Source organism: Bidens hawaiensis, unplaced genomic scaffold (assembly GCF_021521415.1).
Source record: "Bidens hawaiensis isolate Kalapana, Puna unplaced genomic scaffold, B.hawaiensis_p1.1 tig00017160_1, whole genome shotgun sequence".
Lineage (NCBI taxonomy): Eukaryota > Viridiplantae > Streptophyta > Magnoliopsida > Asterales > Asteraceae > Bidens > Bidens hawaiensis.
In genome coordinates, this window is record NW_027492596.1 from 414,444 (window position 1) to 434,538 (window position 20,095).

Below are 20,095 nucleotides of genomic sequence, written 5' to 3' on the forward strand. Positions count from 1 at the left end.
ATTGGCCTATTAGGGTTACACACACATGTACAATAATTCACAAAGAACTAAATGCTAGTTTATAATGAACTACCATCGACTAAATTACCCTTCACAAAGATCGCATGGGTTGAAACGCCCATTTACATGACCTAATAGCAACTAATTGCTTGTTTACAAACCCAAACATACGTTTAAAAGGCGAAATGCCTGATGTGATAAAATTAAAGAAAGAGGTGTGCATGCAACGAAAACACTCTCACTGAAACGCCTACATAAAACTAGTAGTAGTTATCGCTCACACCAAGCCTCCACAACCATACACCACACCGGGGAGCGCGTGGTGTTTCACGCGTGGGCATGTGATGACCACACCCGACAAACCAAACCACATTACCAATCGGCAAAACAATAATCACGAGGGAGCAAAACCGCACAAAAGCAAACATACGGGACCACAACCCAAATCACGAAAACTAAAAGGACACAAACACAATAACACAAAGTCACAAAACACATTAATTACTCTCAACGTAATCACGGTCACCACAGCTCAACTATAATTATCCCCCAAATTCATAATAAACTCCCAATTCCTAGGGTTAGGGTTTCAATCTCCAATTCAATCCAATCCAAATCAATCATGGACAGATACAGAGGAGGCGATCGATACAGCAACAACCCTAACGATTCTCAACCTTACAGACACCCTAGAGGAGGTGCCGGAGGCGGAGGACCACCGCCGTCGCGATCTTCCGGTGATTCTCCGATCAATCGCCACCGCGGCGGCTTCTCCGGCAACCGTAGGCCGTTCGACAACAGTCCGCCGCGGTATTCTGTTAACACTGGCGGAGGTTTCCGCCCGGTGGACGGAGACGGTGGTTTCCGGCCGGCAGGTATGCGTGGTGCGAGGAATTATAATAATAATAATCCTTCTTCGGAGTTTGAGGTTCCGTTGTCTGGACCGAGGTTTAATCCGGACTATGAGGTGCCGTTGTCCGGGCAGAAGCGTCCGTATGATTTTCCAGGTGTGTTGATAATTGTTATGAAGTAAATTGTTTAAATTTAGTGTTGCATTGTTGATATATCGTAAGTATAGTTATTAGTATTTTTGATTTTTATGTGGTTTGTGACTTTGTGTTATGTTATTGTTTATAGATCGATACGGTGGAGGCGGGTTCGAGAAAAGGAATTTTGACGGAGACGGTTATGATAAAAGGCATGATGGTGGTGGTAGTTTTAACAAAAAGCAATCCGATGGAGGGGCTGTTGCGAAGCTTTTCGTTGGTTCTGTTCCTAAGACAGCTACTGAAGATGATGTAAGTTTTGGACATTTAAACTATATGCAGTTAATGCTGAAAACTATCGGATATCGGTCAAGGAACGATATTTGAGATCTCAGTTAGGGCCGTCCAAACCGCTCGTCGCTCAAACTCGCTCGCCGCTCGCTCAGAAATTGCTCGAAAAATGCTCGTTCGTTTTTACGCTCGATTGAAAACGAGCCGCTCAGCTCGGTTCAGTTTGTAAACGAGCCAGGCAACGAGCAAAGGTCTGTTCGGTTCGGTTCGGCTCGAATATTTTTAATTTATTTTATATATAATTATATATGAACAAATATATAAATATATAGACAAAACACATAAATATAAGCTTACAATTATTTTTACCCCTTAAAATTTTTCATATTCCGTTAATTTTATAGTTTTATTTGTTCGATTCAAGTTTTTAGAATACTAGAAGTATGTTTAAATGATCATTATATCTCACTTCAAACTTATATTTTAATAAAATTTTACAATATATTACACGTTTGTCTAGAAACTACTAATTTATTTATAAAACATATTATTTACAACCTTCAAATTTGTTTTTTATTGAAAATTTTAAAGTGAAAAAGAAATAAATAATGCTCGAAATCGCTCGAGGTTCGTTCGAAAAATGCTCGATTCGATTTTGGCTCGTTTCGGTTTTCGTTCGGTTCGAATTTCAGCCGCTCGGTTCAGTTCGGTTGTAAACGAGCCAAGCAACGAGCAAGCCTACGCTCGGTTCGGCTCGGCTCGTGAACAGCCTTGATCTCAGTGGGATATGTTCTCATGTAGAATTTATATATATAGCAGTTTAATACTAACAATTCAGTATACGGAGCTCCTATCATTAACAAATTAAGCTTTCGAAACTTACAAAAACACTAATTGTAGCAAGTAGGAACTGAGTAAGACTTTAAACACAAACATTAAACGCTAAAAATTGACATTTAAGACTTAAAAACTGATATTGGAAGCGGTGATATATCGGTCAACGATCGGTCAATCTCGCCGGGGACCGCAATTTTACCAAGGGACCGATATATTGGCGATATCGACTGCATATAAACTTTCACAATGACACATAGTTTCACTGGTATATGTATTGATGATACATTTATGTATGATATCAGATTCGGCCTCCTTTTGAAGAGCATGGGAATGTGATTGAGGTTGCTTTGATTAAAGACAAGAGAACAGGGCAGCAACAAGGTATGTGCAATTACATGGATTTTTTTAATTTTATATGCGTGAGTCTCTCTTTTCAGGTCTTTTGAGGGGACGGGGGAAGCAAATGTAAATTTATGTTTCTTCCCAGAAAGTTGTTTCGGCAATTTTCAGGCCTCTTATTATGGTCTGCAAGATCGTATCTAAGAAGAAGAAGAAGATAAAGTCATATAATTAGATCATTAAAAGTCGGTAATTATAGCTGTTTATTCATGGATGATGTTGATAGATGCTGATTTGAGGCAGCATCCATGTCATGATAGAAGCTAGGTTTCTAGTGTACAAGTAGGTTATTTGTAGTGTGTGGGTAGCAGCAATGCTGTAATGTTGGGGAGTTCTGTTGGCTTTTTTGTGTTAAGACCCTGGAAATTTGATCTATTAACGTCTGTTACAATCAGTTGTGATGTTGGAATTGTGATGGTTATGAAGATTGGTTGCTATCGACATCTAGTTTGTGGTTGGAATGATGTAGTTGATATCGACACCTAGTTTGTGGTTGGAATGATGTAGTTGCTATTGGCATCTAGTTTGTGGTTGGTATAATGTAGTTGGTATAGTGTGGTGTTTGTCTTTTGACGTAATTTGAAGATTCAGGGCTTGTAGGTAGTTTTTATAAGTTGTTGTCTCGATGGTCACCATATTTATTTTTTTAATGCGTTAGTTCATTTCTCTCAAGAGTTTTGTGAATTTAGAATATTGAGAAACAAGTTTTCTCTTGTTCAGGTTTCTTAAAATTTTGTTAGCACTAGATTACTTCTTTATAAGTGCTTTGGTTGCCTTTTATGTATGTATGGTCCTTTACATTTGAGTTGAATGACTTGTTTAGATGTTTTGGATTGTATATACATTGTTTTAAATTTTATTTCAAGTGATGGACCATTTAGTGTTGCAGTAATTTGGTAACTTCATTTCAGTTTGGTTGCCTTGTGAGTTTGTTTATGGTCATAATTCAGGTTTTATGGAGAAGTTAGCTGTATGTTTATGATCTATAGCCATGTTTGATAATTCGTTTAGTTTGTATTATTGGTCACTGATAATGGAGTATGCGCATGAATGAATTTTGGGACTGTTGGTTATAAGCTCGTGCTATAATCTTATTTTATGGGTGGTAGTTTTTGTCGTAGCAGCTAGTTTATTATTGAATGACATCGCTACGCATTTTATAGACTTTATTAGTAAAATTTGAAAGCTGTCCAAATGTCATTGCCAATGCCAATTGCCAACGGTATTCTTTGAGATTCCTATACATGTTTGTGTTTTAAGTTGTGGGTTGGATAATATGATGTTTTTTCAATAGTGGCGGGATGCCATTTTTTTAATAGTGGTGGGATGTGATGTTTATGTGTTGTTTATTATTATTTTTTTCAGTAGTGGTGGGATGTGACTGTTAGATGTTTGTTAATTGGTGATGGGATGTGATGTTCTACCAGCATCATTAGTCCTAGATCATAGATGTGGTTAACTTATATGTTGATCTCAGCGTTTCTATATCATGCCACACCAGTGGTGGTGGTGGAATTGATTGGCTCATTAACAATGTGCGTCAAGTGTAACTGAAAGCACTTTTTGGATTTGATTATTTCGCCGCCTGATTGGAAATTAGTTTTAGAATGCGTGATTAGTTCCGTCAGCGATTTAGTTGAACTCAAATGGTGTGGAATGAGATTTTGTTATCAATGAATTTCTTGTGTTGGCGTATGCACAAGTTTTGACTGATTGATTTACATCTGGTCTCGTTTGTACCAAATGTTGTTGCTTTTCACATATTGTGGTTGTGACTATGAGTGAACAAATATTAGGTGTTGTATTGATTGGTTGAACTCAATCTATTGTGTACGACTTTTATGAAATGTCTTTTATTGTGAGGCCATAGTTGTAATGTTCAAATAGATTGTTTACGATTGCTTGTTGGTGTGGGTTCGTTGTGATTATAGTTTGAAATATCAAACTATAACCGGTTATTGTTTGTTTATTTTACAAATGTTTATTGTGCTTAAGGTTTGAAACAGTTGTCCACTGTTGAATGGCCAATTGTGTAAATCTTGTTTTATTTCGATGAATATTTGAGTTATTTAGTATTTGCATCTTTAACATATTCGCATCTGGTCATCAAGTTGTGTTGTTAATATACCAGGAAACACGGTGTTCGCTTCTGCAGGATGTTGTTTTATTAAATACGCTACATCAGAAGAAGCTGACAGGGCAATACGGGCTTTACATAACCAATACACATTGCCAGGGGTTGGTTTTGTCTTTTCACTTTTATGCAATTTTATATTAGAATTTGATAATATTTGTTCACGCGCAAGACACACCACTCTTTATTTTTCACAGGGAATGGGCCCTATCCAGGTTAGGTATGCTGATGGGGAACGGGAACGCTTAGGTAATTTATTTGTAACTATATTTGTTTCATGTTTCTGTTTACTCTACTTATGATAATTGATATTCTTATTGAGATCTTAATTGGAATTCTTTCTGATATTATTTTCTTCTGTGTTAGGTGCAGTGGAGTACAAGTTGTTTGTCGGGTCGTTAAATAGACAGGCAACTGAAAAAGAAGTTGAAGAGGTAAGTCCCATAACATATTAATTCTTACTTATATCTTTTTATTATATGTTCTACCTTATATATAAGTGTATATATGTAATATGTATATAGGATCAAGATTATGTGTGAACTTCCAAATAGTTTAGAAACATTTAACAACTAATCATTTTATTTATTTATTTTGTTTATTTAAAATCATTTGCGGGTAGTTTTGTCATATATTGTACGTAGTTTTATGGTCACATATGCGTAAATTGGTTATTACGCATGTATAATTGTAGTTTGGTTATTACACATGTGTAAACTTGTGATTACATACATATTATCACAAAATTACATATAATAACTTGACAATACTACCCTCGAATAATATCAAATATACAAAATATATTAATTAAATGATTGGTTGTTAGGGGTTCTGGAAGTTCTCAATTTTTTTACATTTCCGAAGAGATCCAAACCCTATATGTATCTATGTATACATATGTATGTAGCTATGCATGTATATATTCATCATCATCATCGTACTCAGTAAATCCCACCAATAGCAAAGCTATGATAGGGTTTGAGGAGGGTAAGATGTAGACAGCCTTACCTCAACCCTTTAGGAATAGAGAGGCTGCTTCCGGTGAGACCCCCTGCTCGATAGTAGTTTTGCATCAAGCCTTGGACATAAGGCACATAACACTCAACCATTGGGACACCGGCCGATTGGTGCATGCACCCTTGTCTTTCGGCTATCAACGCTGCCACATGATGCCTGATTAATCTTCCGCCACTTTTAAAGTTATTTTCACGAAATTAGTAAAATAACGTCAAAATTAGTGCAATTTCACTTTTGCCCACCCGAGGGTTCACACATATATACATTATATGCGCGCACCGCAAGCAGGGCGTCTATGCATGTATATATATGTTTGAGAATAATGTAAAGGGATGTTTTATCAGATTTTCTCGCCTTATGGTCGAGTTGAGGATGTCTATCTAATGCGAGACGAAATGAAGCAAAGTCGAGGTATGTTCTTGTTTCTTTAATTTTTTAGTGTTGTTTTTCTAGATGCATGTTATTTATTTCTTTTCTATATGTTCTATTTTGTTCATATTTAATTTACTTATTTTTTTTGCAGGATGTGGTTTCGTTAAGTATTCAAATAGAGAAGTGGCAACGGCTGCTATAAATGGTCTTAATGGAATATTTACAATGAGAGTAAGCAAAAATATTGTTCTAATTCTACTGCTACCAGTTTGTATATTTTGTATATTAATCAGTTTTACCTTTTTTAGGGTTGTGAACAGCCATTAATTGTTCGATTCGCTGACCCTAAGCGTCCTAGACCAGGGGAACCAAGGTTTTATTTATTGCTTTTGAAATAATATTTGTAACGATTTAACAATGTTAATTAAATCTATTGTTTTTTGTATGTCTTATTTTATGACAGAGGTAGTCCTGCATTAGGTGGTCCTGGTTATGGCTCTCGCCTACCCTCACCCGGGATGAGGTACTTTTTTTATGTTTATATAATAACTTCTCTTTTTTAATTAATCGATTTAATATTAACATTTGTTATGTTGACAAATGTATGTCAGACCTCCGCAATTTGGCGACGCCATGCAGGTTCCTATTACTCAAAATGCATGGCATTCCATGAATCAGCAGTCTTCAGCTCCTGTAAGCTCATTTTTTTATTAACCCACATTTTATGATATTTGTCATATTTTTTAAAACGTTTGATAATATTTACAGAGCTTTAATCCTTCTTTACCACAATTATCATCCGGTGGCCAAAACGTTTCTCCGTTAAATAAGTCGAACCAGTCACCACAACAATTCTCTTCAGCTATGCAGTCACAGGCTTTCTCACAGGCCCCGGTTTCTAGTAATGTAAGACCGTCAGGTCCTGGTCAACTACCGAGTTCTGGTGGTCAAACCTCGTTTAGTCAAGTGTTCCCGTCTCAGCCCATGGCTGGTTTTAATGGAATGTTGGCCCAGGCCCAGGCCCAAGCCCAGGCTCAAGCACAACCTCAGGTTCAGGGCCAAGGTGTGGCCTCGTCAACAACACCACCAGCTCTTTCTAACAACATGTTTATAGCGATGAACCAGTATCAGGTGCCAGGTCCGCAGCAGCAGCAGCAGCAGCAGATGATGCACCAATCAGCTTCACCTTTGGCTCAAATGTTGTCTCAACAGAAACATACTTTACAAGCGAGTTATCAATCATCTCAGCAGGCGTTTTCTCGGCTTCAACAGCAGATGCAGCTTATGCAACCAGCGAATCCCGGTTTGACACCTCAGCAGAATCTTCAAGGTGCTAGATTGCAGTCCACATGGACTGGTAGTAGTCCAGATGTAAAACCTGTGACGGATTCAGTTCCAGCTGCTTCGGTTGCTCCGGCGATGCCGCCAGCTGGCGGTCCTGTGAAATGTAATTGGACTGAGCATACGTCTCCTGATGGATACAAGTACTATTACAACAGCTCAACTGGCGAAAGCAAAGTAAATATTAAACATTGTTATTACTTTCTTTCATTTTCAGTTTTTCCTTTTTTTTGTGGTAGTAAATATATTGTTCGGTTTGGTTCATACAGTGGGAGAAACCAGAGGAGTTGGCTTTGTTTGAACTACAACAGAAGCCTCAGGAACAACAACCGCAACAAAAGCAACAAGTTGCTTCAATTCAGCAACCACATAGTCAAGCCACTATTCAAAATCTGCCAGGTCAGCAAACTCAGATTCCTCTACTCCAGCCTCAAAGCCACCTTCAATCACAGATGCAAACACAAGGGCGGCACCCTCAACAATTGCAGTCCAACGCTCAATCGGTACATTTTTAATTAAAAAATTTGCGCAGATGGTCTCTATGGTATGATCAGATCACAAGTTCGGTCCCCAAATGTTAAAAACTGGCAAACTTAGTCAGAAAATTAATGAGGACTTAATGAAGAACCCTCTCACAAATGTTTAAACTAAGTTTGCAATTTTTACATTTGGGGACCAGGACCATTTGTGCATTTTTCTCAACCACCATCATACGTTGGGTCCCACACTGATCATCTAATTCTTGTTCCAGTATCAGACTACCGGTGTTGCAGGCCATCAGAATATGCAGGGCTACAGCTATGCACAAATGCCCGTGGCTGGCGGTTCTATGAATGATTCTGCGCGATTCCATCCGGTATTAAACGCCACAGATTCTTTAATGTTGTCTGGTTACAAGTTTTATTCTTTTTTTTGGTTAGTTATGTTTTTATTGCCTTAATTACAGGGGATGCAGGGACCTCAGGATTGGATGTGGAAGAACAAAACAACAGGTTCAGTTTAATTCTCTGATTTTTATATGCATATATAATATCAATTTATTTGTTACGCGACGTGAAAAATGCATTTGGGTTTTACAATGCTTTTTGTTATGACAGGTCCAGGGAGTTAGGTAAGAGTGTTTCACGGTAGGCTATTCATTTGGGCATAAACGATCTTGTAACATAAACATTAGGGCTGTTATCCTAATCTTTTGATAGATTTTCATAGATTTGTAGTGTGATTTATATGCAAATGTTGTCTGTAAGGCTTTTCTCATTGATTCTCTTGAATTTTGACCGAAGTTTTGTGACTGTTCGATGTGAGGTGTTAGATTTATTATTATTATTGTTATTTTATTAACACTACTCCTACCTGTTTGACGAGTGGTGCTTATCGACAATGACGATAAACACGGCTCTATGTTGTACATTCTGCTTGGATGATAGATTTTTCCAGGAGCGTTTATTAATGGTTGTTTTAACCTTTTTGAGGCGGGTTAAAAACGCGTTTGATTGGTGAGGGTAATCTATACAAAACCATTTGGTGTACGAATCACTCTTGTGTGTTTCTGTTTGTGTGTGTATCTTTTAATTTAGTGGAAAGAAGCATCTTTAGACCTATAAGGCTTACAAGGGATCAAAACTTTTGACATAGTTGTTTAATGGAGAATTAGGAAAAGTATCTTGTGTCTGTTTTATTTATTTAAATTTATTAAAAACAACAAAAAAAAGGTGCAATCAAGTCAATTAAGGAAACCCTCAATAGGTGGACTGTTAGGGACTCTGTTCGTTCGGACTCGTGGCCGGCTTGGGCTACCTTTAGCCAATGGGGGCCGCGTACGAAGTACTTGGCGTTACTTAGTTGGTCGTTTTGAAAAAAAAGTCAATTAAGGAAACACTACTATTTACTATTGCCACACAATATGATATTAGGTGTCTAGGTGCAATCGTATATAGTATGTATGATAAAGACGACTTGTTCGTTTTTGAATAGTAACTATTTACAACATTTTTGTAGAGAATAATCTACGAAATTTCAGTTTCATAGGATAATACATTTCTTCACTTTGTAAACACAGGTATTCCGTACAAAGATACCGTACCAGCTTTTCAAAACACGCGTATGACCGAACTCGTGTATGAGTCGTATGACTCTTTACGACTAAGTTTTATACAAATAGTATAGAGTAATACGATGCTCATATAGACATTGTATTCTTTGACGCCCACTTCAGATTCTGAGACACCCTTTCAATTCTTGAACCGGTTTGGGAAGTGGGGAATAATTGCTCTCGGTTACTCATGAGAAGAAACTGATAATTTTCTTTTAAGTTGTTGCACAAGTGAATTTTTATAATAGGGATTGATTAGTGATTAGAGTTTAAAAAATTATGTTGTATGGCCCTAGTACTCATATGAGTTGATCTCGTATAAGAAAATTCAAATTTATCTCGTATGGCTCGATACTACTCATCCACTTCAAACTTGTACGGATCTCGTATAGCCCCAAACTACTCGTATGGGGCATAGCTGTATAGCCCATCTCATATAATGTGGTCAACGGTCATCTGAACAAAAAGCTGCTCCCCTATACAGGTTGTATAATCTATACGAATACGAGTTGTATTGGAGGCGTTGGGCGTTCGAACAAGCATGGCGTTCGAATAGACAAGGCCTATAATAAATTATATTGTATATTTGTATGTGATATTTTCTATACCAAAACGTGTAATTTTCTATACATTCAAGAAATTCAAATCTAAACATTTCACATCAACCATTCATGCAAGTTAGTCCAATTTAAAAAACTGTAGTTAGAATGGTCCCCTGGAGGAAAAAAAAAGTAGGAACCCATCCATAGACAGGTTGGATTTTGCTTTATGCTACCTTTTGTTTGATTTTATTCATAACTTATTAATCAGAAAACAAGATATCAAGTTTCTTCTTGTTTCTTCTAAATTGTTCTTGTTTCCTCTAAACTAAAAAAGTTGGGTGTTAAATACGTCGTGTTTGTAGGTTTTTGGGTTAAACATGACATGAACCTAAAACTATTAAACGCATGAATCTAAACACGTCATGAGTTTTCGTGGATTGACATTGATATGATCCTTTAGTTGAAAACCTTTATTTTTATTTGCATTGTTTTATATTAATACCCTAAAATCATAAATTTTCAACAACAATTGCAAGTGCATATAAAATAACTATGTTTAAACTAGATATATAAGGGTTATTGGTTTTTAATCACAACTTTCAATCATTGACTGATAACATTCCCAACTAATAATTTGTGTCTCACTACTCCCAACATGTAACTTGTTTTCTTCTATCACTTCGGAACTTAATGGACTCTAACTTCGTTAGTATTTTTGCTGATGTAGCATGTTTTTACTAATGTGGCATGTTATGTGGCATTTTATTTTAAAAATAATAAAAAAGCAATCTATATTTAACACTCCAAATCCCTAATCCCCCGACGTTATAAACAAAATGGGGTTATCCCCATCAAAACAAGTCACCGAAAACCTCCAATCCTCATTGAATTTCACCTCCACGAGCACCATAACACCCAATCCTTCTCTTTAGCCCAACAAACCCTCCCGGGCATCCCTCACTACCAAATCGCTTCAGCCTTTGACCGTCTCTGCTAGACCCTAGCAAATCTCCACCTCCCTTCCGGCCTAGAGGGCGAGTGGATAATATATATGCTATATATTATATAATAGTGAATTTATTATATATTATTAATATTATCATGCCATGTATGTAAAAATGCCACATGTGAATGTTACATCAATAGAAGCATGCTACGCCAATGAAAGAAACTAACGGGGTTAGGGCCCGTTTGGTTCGGGAGTGACAGAAGAAAACTAGTTACAAGTTTGGAGTGGTGGGGGAAAAATCTTTAGTTGGGAGTGTTATCGTTCAACGAGTGAAAATTGAGAGTATTAAAAACCAATATGTAATGCTTATTTATCTTTTTATGTTTCAAAGTGAAATACACGAAACAGTTTTAAGTTTTGACATCTTAGCTATACATTTTTCCAAATAAACGGGTTTACTCAAAAACATGATAAACTAACACAAATACGACCTGTTTAACCAACTGTATATCACCTGAACTCATTAGACTAAACTCAAACCTGTAAATTTTGTGTTATGCTCATATCGTGTTTTTGTGACAAACTAGAATTTCAGACCCCTAAACGCCATGTGCTAATACAATCCACTTAAAAAGTGCCAATTCAACAAAGGTAGAAAATTTATTATGAGCTACAAGTTTCGTATATGCACATTGTTGGAAACATGCATATTAATAATTAATCACAGCTGGAAAGCCTGTTTCAAGAACAAATAATATTTTTAGCATAAGATACTATATAATTTATTTTAAATTTAAATAGTTTTGCATCTTTTAATTATTTCTAGGCCCAATCAACTTAAAAGTATAAGAATATCCGGTTGCTGCATGAAAGAAGAAAGTTATCCGAAGATTTGTGGTCTTTTCATGCTTTTCAACTTTTGATTTTGATGGCCAATCTTTCTTCATAGAAGATCTTGTTTCAAAAAGAAAAGATGACTACTTATAAACTCAATAAAACAAGTAATAATTTATATTCAATTGTTCTTATATAATAAAATAATTAATTTAGGACAAATAAAAAAAGAATAGAAATTTGTAATATAAGTTTAAAGAATAGAAATTTTATATAATAAAATAATTAATTTAGGACAAATAAAATAAGACGAAGAGAAGAATGATTCTGGGAATGTTAATAATTGAAAAATTATTGAGTTTATTTAGAGTAACTTCATTAAAATTGAATCAAACAAGATTTCCCATTTTAGAGAGATTTCATTTTTATCTTCACAAATAAAAGTTTTCAGAAATGTCTTATATAAAACATGTCTTTGACAGCATGTTTGGTCTCAACGCGTCTTTCACGACTAGGGATGGTAATGGGTCGGGTTTGGTTCGGGTTTAGGTATTCCCAAACCCATACCCCGTTAGTAAAGTCAATCCCAAACCCGCCGGGTTTTAATCGGGTAATTACCCGTCGGGTTTCGGGTTTTCCCATCGGGTTTCGGGTTTCCTATCGGGTTTTGATATAATACCCGTCGGGTATACCCGGCTCAAAACCCACCGGGTTTTGACAAAATATAACTAATTAATTACAAAGATGGTTTCCATAAAGATAAAATATCCCAAATAATTAGCATAAACAAGTTTCGACAAATAATATGTTTGGAATATAGTATATATATAATATAATAAGCTATAACAGGTACATCGGACATATAATCGGGTAAATGAGTTTTTGTTATCGGGTAATCGGGTATATTAGAAATCCCAAACCCGCGAAAAATTTTAAAACTAGTCCCAAACCCTAATGGGTCGGGTATTACCCGTCCCATTTATGTCGGGTTTCGGGTTTCATTGCCATCCCTACTCACGACATGTTTGGCCTCAACGCGTCTTTTACGACCTTTTTGGTCACCAAATGCGTCTTTCACGGCCTATTAACTTTCAACGCGTCTTTCACGACATGTTTGGCCTCTTAATAGCTTTTTTTTTGTTTTTTAATATTACATTATTATAAATAATTTTACTAATAGTTGTTTTTTTTTTAAATTTTAATGTATAAAGTTTTAAATATACTGTTGAGACGTGCTTAGTTTTATCTACTTGCTGGCATAAACTTTACTTAAAACCGAGCTTGGTCAAAATTTGTTAAACATTTATTGAACATATAAATTTGACACGACTCAATATTAAGTAAAATTTATGACAACATGTAGATAAATATAGACACGTCTCAATGGCATATTCGAAATTATATATAATTTATATATTAAAAGTCATAAAAGAAAAACCAAATATGTGTAAAATTAATTATAATAATGTAATATCAAAAAAAACAATAACAAAAGTGGCCAAACACACTGGGAAAGGCGCGTTGGAGGCTAACAAGTCGTGAAACACGCGTTTGGTGGTCAAACATGTCGTGAAAGACCCGTTGAAGCCAAACATGTCGTGAAAGACACGTTGAGACCAAACATGTCGTCAAAAACTTGTTTATAGTAGACATTTCTGTAAACTTTTATTTATGAGAACAAAAATTGAATCTCTTTCCATTAATAGGACATTTGGGGAATTTTCTCATTCAATTTTGTATACTAATTTCATAATCATACATTTTTTTTGGAAAATTCCTAAATATCTTATTAATGGAGAGATATTTCATTTTTGTCCTCATAAATCATAGTTTTCATAAATGGCCCAAATAAACACATCTTTGACGACATATTTGGTCTCAACGTGTTTTTTATGAGATGTTTAGCCTCAACGTGTTTTTTATGAGATGTTTAGCCTCAACGCATCTTTCATGACCTGTTTGGCCACCAAACACATCTTTCTTGACCTGTTAGCCACCAACGTGTCTTTCACGATGTGTTATGCATATTTTGTTTTTTTAATATTACATTATTGTAACTAATTTATTCATGTTCGCCTTTTATTTAATAACTTGTAATACATAAAGTTATATATAATTTCGAATATGCCGTTGAGACGTGTTTATTTTTATCTATATATTGTTATAAATTTTACTCAATTTGAGTGTGTCAAGCTTATAGCGAAATGTTCAATAATGTTTAATGAAATTTAACTTTGCTCGTTTTTAGGTAAAATTTATACCAACACGTTGATCAAAATAAGCAAGTCTCAATGGTATATTTGGAACTTTATAAAACTTTAGACATTAAAAAATATTAAAAAAATAAGGAATGAGTAAAATTAATTATAATAATGTAATATTAAAAAAAACAATTAAGAAACCAAACATGTCGTGAAAGACGCGTTGGAGGCTAACAGATCGTGAAACACGCGTTTGTTAGCCAAACATGTCGTGAAAGATGTGTTGAGACCATACATATCGTCAAAGATGTGTTTAAACTTTAAAGGGGATATTTATGTAAACTTTTATTTATCGAGAAAAAAATAAAATCTCTCCCTATTAGTAAGAAATTTTGAAAATGTTCCTTTGTTTTAAATGGAAGTAAATGTGCAATAACTTCTCACATTAAAATGCTGTTTGCTTTGACACGTGACATGTAGAACCTTGTTAACATCCATTTATTGAAGCATATATTTCTAGGGTTGATGCTACACAGCGTCCAATTCCATTTTGGTATAAGAAAAAAACGATACTTATTTCTCAATTTCCACACATTCATAATATTTCCTATCGCTTTCTGTTCTTATATAATATTAAAATAAAAGCAATTACTATTTGAAAATTTTAAAATACCAACATATTTTATGTTTTTCTAGTTATCATTTAACAACGTTTTTGCACATAAAATAAAAATCATTGTATTTTTGTATTTTATTGTAAAATTTCTTTAACTATATTTTGCCTATAAAAAAACCAACACACTTTATTTATTTTTTTTTATTGTTGTAATAGTCTCTTAACACAAATTTCGCATACAGAAAGAAACATGTTTTATATTTTTTTAATCATAAAAGCTCTTAACAAGTTAAACTTGAAAAACATCTCTTAATTATAATAGGATGAAATCATGAAAACACTATTTGACAAATTACATTATAAAAGCGATAATTTATTTTTGTTTAATTATAAATTTGTAACAATTTTAAATTTTTACAAACCATTTTTATATGATTTTAGTTCTTTGTTTTAGTTTTATTTTTGAGTTACGCCATCCAAACTCATGTACTTTTATTATATTATTTTAAAAAATTATTATTTTTTATTATCAACTTACTGAATTATAAAAAAGAAAAAAAAAGAAAAGATGACACTGTATGGACCATACTTTGTCAAGTGTCCAACTTAAATTGTCAATTCATTTCAATTCTTTCCTAATGCATTATTAATCATTAAACCAAATCATAATTTTGTTCAGATTTAACGTAAGGAAAGACTTTTATGTGTAAATATTGTTAAAAGACTTTTATGTGTAAAAATCTACCAGAAAATGTTGGTTTTTATGTGCAAAAGTTAATGACTTTTCAAGAAAAAACAGAAAGCATTTTTTTAAGGTTATTTGCCCTTACAGATATTATAAATCAACTAGCAAGTAGCAAGATGGTATAACAAAGATGCATATTAAGATAGGAGAGAAATGGATTCACGTCTGACTTAAATTATAACTGCTAGAGATCCTTTGTAAGAAATAGGTTTAATGTTGGTACCGTGATTTCACTCCAAATGGTAGATCCATAAATTCTTTTAATGGGTGTTGAAAGTTTTTTTTAGAGTTAATAAACTTTAGAGTTAATTATGTATTATCAAATGTTAATTATTTTTCTTCGGTTTAGGTCTAGTCATATAGGAAAATGGGTTGAGGCAGTTAATAAAACAATGCAACTCTCTCTCAATTTAATTTTTTATTTGTTAAATTAAGTGCGTTAAATAATGTTGTGCTTAAGTGTCTTTTTTCTTTTTTTCTTTGTTTTTTTTTGCTAGTAATCTCAAGTACATTGACATGCGAGACTGTTTATAATGATTATTGTGTACTTGAATTTAATGGTTAAGGAGCCAAATCGTTAATTAGTATATAATGTGCTTATTTGTTTAATTGTGTAAGATGAGTTTAGCTGTTTTATATTTAATAGAATTATATATTAATCATTTTAAAACTTATAATAAATTCTCTTCAGAGACGGTGTTGTTATTTTATGTGGTCTGTTTCAAAATTTTATAGGAGCCAGTATTAAATCTTTTTTGGGATGTCATAATTATACCACATGTATTATAATAAAACATAATTTAATCATAAGGTGTGACCGTACCATGCTCACTAAATAACCCAAGGTCACTCGAAGTCATTTCTAAAATTGATGAACGTTCTTGTGGAATGCATATCAACTCCATGTTTGAGGAAAGTCAATACTTTTGTAGTGCTTTAGGCACCAAAAGCTGAGGGTCCATGAATTTGACTTGCTTGCGTTTTTCTAATGATTATAACCTAAGTGTTATTGACATTAAACACAGACAAAAGAGTCGTGATCCATTAATTGATATTGGGTTGGAGAGTCTATTTTTAAATACATTTTTACTACCATCATTTTATTCCGTTATCTATAATTTGGGCATCCCGTTTATAACTATATTTTCTTTTTCTTTACACAACTTTGTTTCCTCGTAAACGTGAGACATCTTTGTCAGAAGCTAGAAAATGATGAATATGTTCTGGAACTTTTTACAAGTCTTTTTCCTATTTACAAAACATTACTTGTAAGATCGTGCAAGATTCAAAACAATATGTTTGAAGTAGAAGATATATCCATACTGTTAAACTTTTAGCGGGTGAATCAAGAACACGAACACGAGGATTTGTAGAACTCACTACAACTCTTTTATTAAGAAAACGACAAACGTGAAAAACTCAATAATTAACTAACACAATGAACCTAGGGTATATATAAACCCACACTTTTTAATCCTATACTAACTCAAATACACAATTTGAATAAAAAACAAATATAATTAAATAAAATAAGACTAACTTATCTTATAATAATAAACTAATTATTATATTAAATATTCTCCAATATTTTAGGAGCCTTCAATCAGAGTTGGTGTTGGATACATTTAACACTCCCTCTCAACACCAAACTTCTTCTAACCGTGACACACACGAAGAACGTACCTTGACTCGAAACAACCCATGATTCAATTCAACAAGCCGTGTCTTCCGGCTTCGACTCAAGTGTTGAATTCCAACACTCCCTCTAGATCCATACTTGTTCCTCTCAGGTCCTTCACAACCCGCAACACTCATATCTTTTTGGACTCGTCACATGCCTTCACACGAAGTTGCGTCTTGGCAAGTTACGCCTTAATCTACACAAGATCTAGGACATATTCAACTCATCTCCAAACATCCTTATCACATGCCTTGATTTGGTCCCGAAACCGGACCCCGAACATCTGATGTTGTTGTCTCGTTTAGACAGTCTGATAACGCTACCACTCGAGATTATTGGGTCATCAAACTATCCCGGCATACGGAGATTTAACCCTCCCCACACACGGAGATATAACCATACCGACACACGATCATGGCACAACATCGTTGCTCGACACACAGAGATTTAACCATCTTGACACACGGTGATGGCACATCATCACTGAAACCTTCAACTCGCCAAAACTAAGTTTACTTACAACCTAGATGCAACCCAAAAAGACTAGATCCAAATTGATCACAGTCGCCACTACCATCCAAACCAATACTGCTGACCTGAACCACTTTGCTACCGACAATCCTCCCTAGTTTATTTTCAAAGCCGTACCCAATCGTACACGGCTACTTTCCGGATATGACAACCCGTTTCCATTGTTAACTACAACCAGAACACGCTGCCAGGAACGCCACTTCACATCCGTCAGTTCGGTGTCGTGTTAACCACTAACTGTCGACCAAGAGGTGTCGATATCTGGCATCGACTGTTCAAGTCCTTGCAGCTCATCGCTGCTGTGATGCCACTACAAACCATCGGTTTCCAAGAACCGATCTTGGTAAAATTCTTGTGCATGTTTGCTAAACTATTTAGCGACAACAAGACACAATTCATAGTGGTTTGGTTAGATGTTAACTAATCCAACTTATGTCCACCATCTTGTCTTTTACTATGAGCTTATTTGCAATTAAATCTCTAGATCAAGCGGACATCACCTTAGCAACTTCTCACAAATAATGTTGTGATCATTTCTTTTCGTCTTACCAAAATGATTGTAAACTAATCCCGTCTCGCTAGTCTTAGATAGTGATCAACACTCCATCTCCTCATTGATACCAATAGTGATCATCTTTTACAAATCTCAAAATATTGATAGGGTGATCACTAGCCACTCATACATTAAAGCTAGTGTTGAAAGAAATTTTTACATGAAAAACATTAAACACTTCACCCTTTTAATCCATGATCTCTCTTGAAAAGTGTTTAAAAGAGTTAGAAATTCTCGCTTTTAAGTTAAATATATTTCAATTCATTAAGCACACATCTATTATCCTTAAATCAACGTGTGTTGCATATCAAAGGGAGTTAATGCTTGTTGATTTAGAAATTAAAATTCAACCTGTTTGATTTGTATGGACATAGTACTGTACGTTGATCCGTTCATCGGCCCTGGTTCTTCTGTAATTGTTTCTTTAAATTTTATCAGGCCTTAGTGAGCTAAATACTGATGTCTGATCGTGCATCATCCATATGCGTTTTTTCCAATATTTTTTTTTGATTGATTTGCTTAGGCATCTTGATTTGGAGATATATGATGATTATCTAAGAAAGTAGAATATGAACACACAAATAATTACATTTACTATTTGTATTTCATGTTTGCATATTTATATATCAAAATGAAAATTGCAATTTTAAATGTGTAATCATGCATACATTAAGGACTGTTTGGCAACTTTATGCTAAGCCATTAAAAAATCTGATCGATTAAAAGGTCATATCAGAATCAGTTTACATGTTTTTAAAACTTATCTATTAAAATGCTCCATAAACTATTAAAAAAAATATCTTAGATAAACCAAACATACTTAATTTACCTAAAAGGTTACCAAACTACACATAGTATTCTCTAACACAACTATCAATCAAAAAACATATGTTCATCATTTTGACCTATATAGATAAGAGATCAATATAAAATTGGGCAAATGCCATAAAAAAACAATGTACTTTTCATTTTAGCTCAAAAAAGTTCGTTAACACTTTTTTACACATTAAAATTCCTCCACCTGTTATTTTTGAACAAATATGTGAATTTTTTTAAAAGTTAATTAAATAGATGGTTCTTGTAGTTTTACAAAAGAGTTAAGTGCCATTTTAGTACATGTGGTTTGTTCAGTTACGCAACTTTAGTATAATTTTGGATTTTTTTGCAAATGGCTACCTCAGTTTTATAAAACTTGCGAATTTAGTACTTTTTTCTAACCCCGTCTATTTTTATCCGTTAAGTCAGGAGTAATTTGGTAACTTCACTATTTTCTTTATTTTTTTCTTTTCTTTTATTCAAATTCTCCATTTACATCTTCATAATCTTAAATCCCTAAATCTCCAAAAAAAACCGTCGCCAAAATCTGCTTAGCGCCAGAATGTTCCTAGCTCGTCGGAAAACCTCACTCGATCAGAGCTTGGTCAGTTGATATCGGGTATAGAAATCATCAAAGGATGATCGGTGTTGGCTATCATCGTTGTATTCTTGTTCGACGTCAAATCGAGGATTGCCGGATAAATATGACACTCATCAGAATATACTTCTTGGTGCTCGGAATATAGATCGAACTTTTAATCCACTCTTTTATGTTGCCTAAACAGTCACCGGGTTCACCTTTTGATATGGCCGGGCCCTGGTATCGTCGCCACAACCCTGAACTGTCAGCGCTAGGCGGAAAGCGCCGCCACCGGTATCCTTAGCCTAGAATTCGATTTCCTCAGCAGGGTCCTGGCGCGGTAATCTCTTTCGTTCACCGACTTCGCCGGAGCTGTTGTAGTTGTCACCAGCCGCCGATTGATGCCACTGGACATCGTCGGAGTTTTTATAGTCATTCACACCTCCGGGGAAAACTATTGATGTGTTGCGCGGGTTTGGGGGGATGCGGACAGAAGACATGAAGGGTACTGCTTTTGTATATCAGAGTTACCATTTGTTAATGAATTCAAAAGCTTTGCATCCATTGATGTTCTTCGA

General features: G+C 34.8%; 1 protein-coding gene across 4 annotated transcripts; it reads left to right on the top strand.

Annotated features, from left to right (window-relative positions):
* The first annotated feature begins 524 nt into the window (after positions 1–524).
* Positions 525–8,711, top strand: LOC143553235 (flowering time control protein FCA-like). Of its 4 annotated transcripts, none has more exons than XM_077043268.1 (16): positions 525–1,007; positions 1,138–1,298; positions 2,417–2,495; positions 4,669–4,751; positions 4,845–4,896; positions 5,014–5,081; positions 6,009–6,075; positions 6,188–6,267; positions 6,345–6,409; positions 6,500–6,559; positions 6,648–6,729; positions 6,805–7,554; positions 7,647–7,880; positions 8,129–8,233; positions 8,324–8,369; positions 8,475–8,711. In XM_077043268.1, the coding sequence occupies exons 1-16, from the start codon at positions 623–625 to the stop codon at positions 8,486–8,488; spliced, it is 2,331 nt and encodes a 776-aa protein (XP_076899383.1). In that variant the 5' UTR covers positions 525–622; the 3' UTR covers positions 8,489–8,711. The 4 variants fall into 4 exon arrangements, with proteins under 4 accessions (XP_076899383.1, XP_076899384.1, XP_076899382.1 ...); XM_077043269.1 differs by having other exon boundaries at positions 5,020–5,081; XM_077043267.1 differs by having other exon boundaries at positions 527–1,007; positions 4,645–4,751; positions 5,020–5,081.
* Positions 8,712–20,095: the final 11,384 nt, after the last annotated feature.

Excerpts from the sequence above, each read along its gene's own strand:
- LOC143553235 (XM_077043270.1), top strand. The coding sequence starts at position 623 with ATGGACAGATACAGAGGAGGCGATCGATACAGCAACAACCCTAACGAT. Across the intron at positions 4,897-5,013 it reads TGGGGAACGGGAACGCTTAG|GTGCAGTGGAGTACAAGTTG; the intron begins GTAATTTATTTG and ends CTTCTGTGTTAG. Across the intron at positions 6,730-6,804 it reads ATCAGCAGTCTTCAGCTCCT|AGCTTTAATCCTTCTTTACC; the intron begins GTAAGCTCATTT and ends TAATATTTACAG.